This window comes from Seriola aureovittata, chromosome 15 (assembly GCF_021018895.1).
Source record: "Seriola aureovittata isolate HTS-2021-v1 ecotype China chromosome 15, ASM2101889v1, whole genome shotgun sequence".
NCBI classification, from domain to species: Eukaryota; Metazoa; Chordata; class Actinopteri; order Carangiformes; family Carangidae; genus Seriola; species Seriola aureovittata.
In genome coordinates this window covers 12,443,119-12,453,028 of record NC_079378.1, presented here as the reverse complement: position 1 = coordinate 12,453,028, position 9,910 = coordinate 12,443,119, and the positions used below count along the sequence as shown (strand labels likewise).

At 41.6% G+C, this 9,910-nt stretch overlaps 1 protein-coding gene across 11 annotated transcripts in view; it reads right to left on the bottom strand.

The window, feature by feature from the left end:
• Positions 1-41: 41 nt before the first annotated feature.
• tcf7 (transcription factor 7) overlaps positions 42-9,910 on the bottom strand; it is a 73,147-nt gene continuing 63,278 nt past the window's right edge. For 3 of the 11 annotated variants that reach the window (XM_056397985.1, XM_056397988.1, XM_056397990.1), the window contains 4 exons: positions 9,840-9,887; positions 7,194-7,242; positions 5,754-5,826; positions 42-2,729 (listed from right to left, as the gene is read on the bottom strand). In XM_056397985.1, coding sequence (XP_056253960.1) covers positions 2,330-2,729; positions 5,754-5,826; positions 7,194-7,242; positions 9,840-9,887 — 570 coding nt within the window. In that variant the 3' untranslated portion in view covers positions 42-2,329. Of the gene's footprint in view, positions 2,754-5,753; positions 5,827-7,193; positions 7,243-9,839; positions 9,888-9,910 lie in introns of all 11 variants that reach the window. The other 8 variants (XM_056397986.1, XM_056397989.1, XM_056397992.1 and 5 more) reach the window with 6 other exon arrangements.

Below are 9,910 nucleotides of genomic sequence, written 5' to 3'. Positions count from 1 at the left end.
TTATTCTCGAAATAACCTTGTTTTAATTACAGTAGACATGGACAAGTTATTCAAAACACTTTTAATACATCAACCAAAAAAAACAAACAAACAAGTAATACATCAGAGGCGTCCAAGGCATAAAAAATACAAAAGACATGTTTGAGGTGTTCCCACTACTGATGTGAACGACCTCAAATTAACAAGCTATTTCTAGCACAAGAGCTCTCTCTGCTGGAGGAAAACAGTTTTGCTGTACAAAAGCTCAGCCTACAGTTTGTCCACAGAGTCGTAAGCTGAGTCTGAAGCTTCAAGCAGAACAGTAAATTAAAGCCTTTTTAGTCAAAATGTCTTCTTGTTACATTAAAGTTGGAACATGCACAGATTGAGAACATAAGATATCATTTGAACGCTGCTGCAGTAACACCTGACCAAAAGTAAAACTCTGCACGAGAGGACAAACACAAAATGTATTGCTTTAAGAAATGGTCGAAACTAGAAGTTTTTTTTCTTTTTTTTTTTTTTAGTCATTTCACTTTTTTTTTTTTTTTTTTTTTTTTTTTTACATAAAAACATATAAAAGTTTAATTATAATAGGGAATTGCCACATTTATAAAACTTTACAACACAATGCAATATAATAGTACCCATTTGGTCTCAGATTAATTAATGGAGCTGCAAAATGTTCAGTCAAAGGAAAACAGACTTGTCTTCGAGGGTTTCCTCACCAGCAAAAACATTTGACCTTAAAAAAAAACAAAAAACAGATTTATACACAAATACCTCAAATTAGGAGAAAACAGAACAAAAATGTAAGAGTTGATAAAGCAAGAGACTGACAGAGTGAAAGTGCCTAAAAGAAATAATGTAACTGAAAGAGGGACTTCTGTCTTGTGAATCTGAGACTTTCTTTTTTTTAACCTGCTTTAAATCAATTTTTTCTGTCAAAGGAGCTGCACAGGTATTTATCAAAATGTTTGGACAGGTAATGAAACAAACAGTTAACAAAATGGCAGCTACAAGAGTGACTCTGTCCCTCTTCAGAGCTGAGGTTCTGCTGGTCAGGCTGGCTGGCTGTTGGTCTCTGCTCCCCTCTCATGGATTAACGGTTTGGTCTCAGTAATAGTGATGGATGATGGGTAGTATGTCAGTGATAGCTGTAATGGTGATATGTAAAAGAGGCAAAGGCGCTGGCATCTCCTTTGTCACTATGGGCCCCCACATGTGGGGGAAAACACGTATGTAACAACACTGTGAGTCTTGTGCAACAACCCTCTCTCTCGCATTGATGCCAAGTTAGCTCTTGCAGCTTGACTTCTCTCTGCAGGGTAAATCTGGCCCTTTTTTTAATTAATTTTTTTTTTTTTACAGGCCTGTTGATGTGGTTCATTTGATTAAGAGCTCATTTGCAAAACATTTTATGATTGTCATGGAGGTCAAAGCACAGGGTCAGCTGTAAAACAAACAAGCAAAAAAACAGAAAAAGGCGCGAAGGTGCTAACGACTTATTTGTAAAATTACTTCTCAGAGGCACAGCAGTCCTTAAGGTAAAACTAATGACTTTAGCAGAGTTTAACTGCAGCAGATGGAGCCAAACAACCACTTGTTTTAGGCTCCAGATGAATTCTGCCTTCAGCGCAGGACTGCCTCCGAACAACTGGAGTTGTGTGGTCTGGAGCTGGCAGGGTTTCAGTCACCAATTCAGGGGTGGGACCCTCCAGGCCAAGTCTTTGCCTTCTCTTCCAAATGGGACAGGTCAGCGTCATGGGCAAATACTCAGGAGTATTCAGTTGGTCTTGGTCAACTTCCAAATCAATAATTTCAAAGTTCATTACTGAGAAGTCATTCTCATAGGGAGGAGCTGGTATGTTTCTTTTTGTACATATAATAAATAGATTCTTTTTGCATTTTAAAACAGCCTCTTGCATTTGTTTAGATAACGTGTTATATCTCCCAGCGACTGGTGAACCACATGTCTGGTTAACATGATGTCTTTCAGGTTGTCAAGGATTTCCTGAATGCTCGATGAAAGAACTGAACGGGTGAAGGAGGCTTCGAGAAGGACTAAGCCCTGTTGACCTGTTAATGATGTACATGGCCTTGAAACGCAGACTCTGGAGAAATCAGCCTCTGAACTAAGACACAGCTAATATCTCACTATGGGCCAATGCCGGCTGTCACCATGGACTGAAGGATGGCCCCACCGTCCTTCCTACCTCGGTCACTCTCTCTCTTTAAATCTGACAAAAGGTATAGATGAATGTGAAAATGAAGGCAGGTGGAGGAAGGTGATCTTCATGGCTCTGGACGATGCTGAGCTGAACAGGGTCAGGGATGTGTGCCGACTGGATCACTGAGTCTCTGTTAGCACTTTGAGAGAAAGTCCCGCGGCCTTGGCAGCAGACAGTGCAGTCGTCGAGCTGTGCGTCTGCTTGCCGGACAGTTCCAGGTGTGTGTGGGTGTGTTTGGTCGTTGGAGGCTGCTGGAAGTCACTGCGCTTGCCAGCAGACTGCTCCAGGGGCAAGCGTGTGTGCGAGCGTGTGTGCGTTGGCGGAGACAAGGGAAGGCGTGTTGACGGGGAGGTGGGCGGTGGGGAGCAGCCCGGGGAGTGGGGGCGCTGGCGCTGGTGCTGGTAGAGAGGGTGGCGGGCGGGGGAAGAGGAGGGGGGAGAGTCTATAGCACTTAAATCTGAAGAAGTTGGGCTGGGGCAGCCTCCTCCTTGAAGGTAGCGAATGCACTTCTTTTTCCTCCTAGGAACAGTCAGAGAGAGTTATCTGTGAATAAAGTGTGGATGGTAAATGTCAGCAGGCTTCAGTGAAGATGCATCACTCACACTGAGGTCAATGAACAGATGGACACACACTGCATGGTCATAATGAACAACAGAAAAGTATTAGTGTCACTCCATGTACATCTGTATATGAATGACATGTCTTAAACAGCAAAAATCCATTTTGGAAAATTTATTAAATTCTTGGCTCCTGATTATTTTTTGAAAATATTTATAAGAACGAAGTTAAATGAGTGCACTTCTTTTTATTTTGGAGAGAGAGTCAGGCTAGCTGCTTCCCTCTGCTTACAATGTTTATGCTAAGCTAACTGTCTCCAGGCTCTAGCTCCATAGTTAAAGCAGAGACTAATAATGATATTGATCCTTTCATCAAACTCTCAGCAAGAAGCGAAGGGAATTTATATTTGTGTTGGTTAATGCAACTGTGTAATGATAAACAGTTTATTATTTGAGAGCAGGGAATACCACTCATCCTTCCAATTAATATAATTAATATGCTATACAAGTGTTATTGTTTTTATTTAGCACTATTAGTGACCTCCCGACCACATGGTGTTGACACAGTGTCCTGAAACATTATAAGGTCGTATTAATCACCCATGTACACTATCGTCCTGGTCTGCACCAAACTCACTGCATCTGCCTAATATACAGCAGCAGTGAAGTGCTGTACTTAGTGAGGTGTTATATTCAAAAGCAGACTTGTGTACCACTGAGTGCAGCATCAAAGCAGTTAACAGGATCCCATGATCATTACCAGAATATGATATGAGTCACCAGGTTTAACCGCAAGGAAAGGCGCTAGGCCATATTTAGACAGAGAAAGAGGGAGAGCGGGAGGAAGAGTGCAACAGAAAGTGATTTCTAAATGTTAGAGTTCACCATCAAAAGGCGCCCATTACCACATCGCATGAATGGAGAAAGTTGAAAGCAGATGGGCATGAGAACGCTGTCAAAATGCAAAGCTGCAGGGAGTGTGTATGTGCGTTGAGCTGTGGTGATAAGGATTTGCTCTAACCACATTCACCCCCCTTTGTTCTCTCAAACCGAAACACACACACGCACACACACATGCACACACGCACGCGCGCGCACACACACACTCAGGTTTCCATGACGTGATGGTGGGGAAGACGACGGGGTTGCTACAGTGTTGTTGTGGTAGAAGCGTTTTCTGCAGAACCACACAGATTCCTGACTCCTGCAGTGAAGCCGTCGGCTGTCGTCTACTGTAAATCCTGGTGTGACTAAACCAGAGCAGTATGAGGTGGTGACAGCCCCCCCCCTCCCCATCTGATGATTTATATTGTACTGTTACCATGTGTCTGCTTTATTACAGAGAAAGAGAACTGAAATTGTTACAATTTTTGAGAAAAGGGAAAAAAAAACCCCACTTGGATCAGTGTTGTTTGGATGCACAGCACTGGCAGATGAATAAATCCCCTTGCGCTGCCAGGGTGCTTGATCACTAAATTAATACTAATATTTGTAAACCAAGTTTCCTGTTTTACTATTATAACACTAAGTATTTCAAAAATAATACTCCTGCTGACTGAGACAAACCCTGTGCTTACAAACTGGGAAATTCCCAGCTTTATTTTCAAGCAAGTTCCCAGCATCATCTAATTTATTCAACTCAGCACCATTTGCATCTGATCAAGGGCTTTAGCTACAATAACTTAAATGTTAGGGTTGAAATATTTTGTACAAGTTTGGGCATTTACAGCCTGGGTGAAAATTGGTATTAGCTGCTGATGCTTATGTGAGGGACGCTACCCAACAAGATATAAGTTCTATCATTGTAATGGCTTTGTGTCGGATGTTTTTCAAAATCCCACAAGAACTCTAACTGTAGCCTGAATTTACAAGTTGCAATAACAATTTGAATGTTTTTTTTTCCATCTAGGAGTGTCTGACTTTTGAGCATTTTACGATTTGAACTTGTGCGAATTCATAAATCTGTCAGAACACGTGGAGTTGCCAGGAACAAAATGAAATGCCTCATTTCTGTGCAGTGTTGATTTCAGTACTGTAATAAAAAAGTACAAAAGTTCAAAAGCTCAGCGTTACTTTTTGGTATCCCTCCTCTAACATGTACCAGGTATGTTTTTTGAGCGCCAGGTAACTGCTCTGCGAACACTTTCTGACAGCTTTTTTATTGAGTGGTATTCCCCCTTTAACCACATTAACTTTACAGGGCCTACATGATGCAATGCATCGTAACAGGCTGCAGAATCCAAACCACTTTTGACCTTTGACGAGACATCGACATAACAATGAAACGGGAGAAGATGAGAATCTGGGTCAAGTGTTTTTATTCACCTGTGACGCCTTATTTAGAGTTAACGGATACGTTTTTGGACCTGAAAAGATTACAGATCCTGGAACAGTAATCCTGACATTAACCCTTTATAATGTGGAGCGTTATGTTACTGACTTAAAAGTGATATTCCAGTCAAAATCAGCAGAGAAGTAGACTGTGCTGGAGGAGTAGGTTTGGATACTTTTTCAACTGTGAAAATGTTTATACAGTGTATTTATTTTTTTACTATATAACTACATATTTATGGATCTAATGATTTTGCCGAGCAGCAAGTTAGTGACAGACATGCATGCAGAGCTCAGTTTGGGTTTTCAAACATTTTTCAGAGGTGGAGCTGGTCTCGAGGCAGACATAATCTCATTGGCTTGGTGGGTGGAGATTGTTAACTTAATTCAGTAACTAGTGCAAGACTAACAAAAAGGCCAAAGGGTAAGAGAAGAGGAAAATAAATCATGAGAGCTTGTGAAGGTGATAACATTGAGGACATAATTTCTACCTCCAGAGCAGCTCTGCCTTTGAGAAACGTTTGAATAACTGCATCAGACAGAAATGATGCTCCGATGAACAGATGGTTAGATGGGACGAGAGATGAGGAGTTGGCTGGAATGGCAGCAGTGCGGTGCGATGGAGTGGGTGGGGGTGTGGATGTTTGGTACACACCTGCAAGGACCGCACCAGTCCGTTTGTTGGTTGAGGCCGAAGCGAGCCCGGCATTTCTTAGGAGAGCCCGGGTCTGAGCACAATACACAGCATGCGCAAAACAAGAGGGAGGAAAAAAAGAAAAACAGAGGGGAGCAGAAGAACAAGAAGGTTAGATGGCGAAGGACAGAGGGAAGAGAGGTAAAGACAGAAGAAGAGGATAAAGGAAGAGAGAGACACAAGAGCTTGTCAGAGCAGGGAAAAGCACCGACAGGGCAGTCCGTTCAGAGAGAGCCGTCAAGTCAAACTGTTAGTAGCTGGTTACAGCACAGCAAAACATCAACAACCACCAGAATAACCACCCAACACACACAAACAAACACACACACACACACACACACACACACACACACACACACACACACACACACACACACACACGCACAAACACACAAAACTAAGTGAAACAAATGTCAGTCATCCTGGAAACAGGCAGTTAAGGCATACAGAGAGACACAGAGCATCTCAGAGAGGGCAGCCATGCTGTGGCATCTGTTAGTACAGGATTTTATTACGGTTTTCAGTCACTGGACACAGAACAGTCATAAACTGCTTAATCTCTGGAGGAAATCCAGAAATACACATTCCTACGGTCTCTGTTTGATGCTGGAGCTGGACTTAATGATGCCCATGATAAGTTTTAGGATTCACACCAGACGTTTAGTCGAAAATCTTGGCATTTTCTGCATTTGTTTTCTAGGATTTTCAATCAGCTGCACAGCGTCAGTCCAGTCGAATTATACTTGCAGTCATTCATGCTTCACCATGAGTGGCTCATTCATCAGCTGACCATACTAACTAACTAACTAACATCATCTATATTTTTTTACCAATCTCTAAACACCCGAGTTGGCCTGCATGCCATTTAAGATTTGCATTATTTAACTTTGGAACTACTACTACCAGCTCTTATTCTCTCACTTTGGATGCTTGGTGCTAATGCGAGTTACTGCCACAGTGTTGGCATGAACACACGTGTACAGTATGTGATCTACTGAGGATGTGTGCTTTCATCACTTCATTGGTTTAAGATAATAGATGAGAAAATATTTTTGATCGACTTGATGTGGTGAAGGAAAAGGGAAAACTGCTTTGACGTCTGACTGACATTTCAAATGTTAACCAGCTAAGATAAGGACATAAAGTTTTTTGCACCGGGGATTAAAATGATTGTAATTCAGGTTACGTGGAAAACAGAGTGGGTGGGTGGTTTGACGTTAGAGACACATCCTGCCTCAAAGACACCAACACTACACTGCGCCAACGCAACTTCAAGCTTAACTGAATTCTCTCAAATACTGCAGAATTGACACTGGCTATTTGTTTTCCTCGTACTGAAACATGTTGTCATGGTATCTGACCTGAAGGGAGAGATTAAATGTTTTACCATTGGGTGTTTACCTGTGTTGGAGTCCTGTTGCTTCTCCCTTTTTCTCCTCTTCTTCTTGCCCTGTTGAAAAAAAAAAAAAAGAACATCCCACAGAGACATGAGTTTGGCTTAGCTGATGAAAGGACTTGAATTGTTACAAATTCACCATCAGGGCTGAAAACTATGAGCAGATTTTTGACTGTGGCTGATACACCCAGTTTCTCTGGTTTGTCTCAAACAGGATAACACACTTTGATTAGTTGATCAGCCAGTCATTAGCAAAGATAATTGGACTGTACTGCTGTTCTGTCCTGTCTTTATGAATTGATGTGTCTGGTTTGACCTCCATAAAGAATTTCTGGATTTCATCATTAGCTTAATATGTTTGTTTACTACCCTAATGTGAGATCTGGCTTTGAGAGTGAGACCTGGTCCCAAACAAGAATCTGCACTGTATGAAAAGCCGAGGTTTCTTATGTAACATTTAAATCTATTGCAAAAGTGCAAAGTGAAGAGCAGAAAACAGGCAACCATCTTCAGTGCTTTACAAAGGCAAGAAAAAAGCAAGAAAGATAAAGAAAAACAAACAAAAGAAAATACTTTGCATTACTACGGTCTTTGTAAACACCATTCATGCAAAAACCTGTGCTCAAAAATAACTGTTGAAAAGATCCGAGACCCCCTCCCAAAAAAAAAAAAAAAAACAGCTTTAAAAAGGCATTTTAAAGATTAACTTATAACCAGAAGTCTTCTATTTGTGTTCATATTTCATCGTCTCTGGGCTGATTGTACTGCGTAGCTGTTGAGATAAACATCAGAGCTGTTCACACAGATCCAGTGATGGTGAAGTGAGGCCTCATATTTGGGTGAGATGATGAAGGATGTGGGTACAGAAATCTACCGCCTACGTGTCAAATGTCTGCCCTCCTCAGCTCGCTGTCAGCATTGTGTCTATGTGGTTACAACAACTCCTCTTGCAACTGCACCTCTCTGAAGCTTTATGTCTGTGGGCGTATGTGTGTGTGTGTGTGTGTGTGTGTGTATATATGTGTGTGTCCATGTGTGTGCATACACTACATGTAGGTTGTTTTTTTTTTTTTTTTAAGTTTGAGTGAGTTGGAGGAGAGACCCTCCACAGCTGCAGGGGTGATATGTGGAACTTCTTCACTTCCTGTTTTGCTAGTAGGTCCAGTGACTGTTCTGTTTTTTTGTTGTTTTTTTTCTTTTAACCGCAGAGGTGATGGGGAGTGAGGAGGTTTCATGAAATAAAGCAGGCAATATTTTAAACACAAGCTAGAGGACCTGCATGCTTGTATATATGTCGTCATCACACAGCTCGAGTCTATACATATGTGCCCAGCAGACCCTGCTGCTCTACGTCTATGCCTTTTTGCATTCATGAATAACTGGTTCGTTTTGGCTGCTGCTGAACTATTGCAGAATGATCACAGGTTATAAAGCGTAATGCATTCCTGTCATTATCATCAGAAAAAGGTTAAACATGCAGTATAAAGTTGCCTGCCTGTTGTCCCTTTAGTTAAATACAGCATGAGTAAACACTGTACTAAGCCACAACATTTACCCCTATGAACTAAGCAGACAGAGTCCACAGTGTTATGCTGCGCCCAAAGCTCAATGCATTCAGCAGTAGCTTCTCCACCTATGGTCACAGTTTACTTGAGCTCTGGTTTATAAACATATTCTGGACAGAATACAAGGATGTTTGTTTTTTTAGCTGCATTCTCCCCAGACAGGGTTGGGACTTTTATTTTGAAAAAATGCTAAAAAAAACTGCCAATGCCCTCCTCCATCAGCTACGGCATAAACATGTGATTGAAAAAAACAAACAAAAAACAACAAGTGAAGAATGACACTAGAACTGAATCAGTGTCCATGTTTATGATATGATGCACTTCCTTCAGACGTTATGAACGTGTTATAAACCACAGCCCAAGCAAAGTGTCACCATACCCCGTGTGCCATACATGCCTGTGTACAGAGTTCAGCTTGGTCAGCTAAAGAGAAACAAGATAGTACAGCAGAGAAAAGCGGAAACAGGTTACCTCTCTGCCAGATATCTAACGTGACTAAAAAGCAATTTGTGCCACAATTAAAAGATGATTTAGTTGATTGACACATTTTCTTCACACATTTAGAGATTTACTTCAACCTGAAATTATTATGAAAGCAAATGACTGCTACATCACTGCTAAGTGCTGTGTCAAAAGGTTATGTTTCTGTTTAATCACACCATGTGTCATTTATTGTCTAGCTGTACTGACAAAAGTGAGGTGCTCTACTTTTGAAAATGTTCCCATAAAAAATAAAATAATAAGTAAATGAAAAACCAAGGCAGTGAGGCAGTGAGGCCAGCCATGCGGCCCTGCTCTCTGTTAGTTAAGCAAAACGGGTTGATTTATACCTCTGTGTGTCACACTCGTAACCAACGTGCAAGACGTAGTGACATGGATCCATAACTGACCAATGGGACTTTCTTTCTGCAGCTGCTGTTGCCTGTGTGTTGTTTGTGTGGCTGATGTGTGTGAGTCATTAAGGTTTTTTTGGAAGGTGCATGCAAACTTTGCACAGGAGTACCCACAACCCCTTTCATGCAGCTCTTCACATACTCATTTTTTCCCACCACAGAGGCATAAATCCACCATAAGACGTGTCCCTACCCAATCAGCTTTACTCTTTTCCCCTGCGACCCCGCTAAGGCCCGCCTCCTGCAAGAGTTCAACAGCAAACT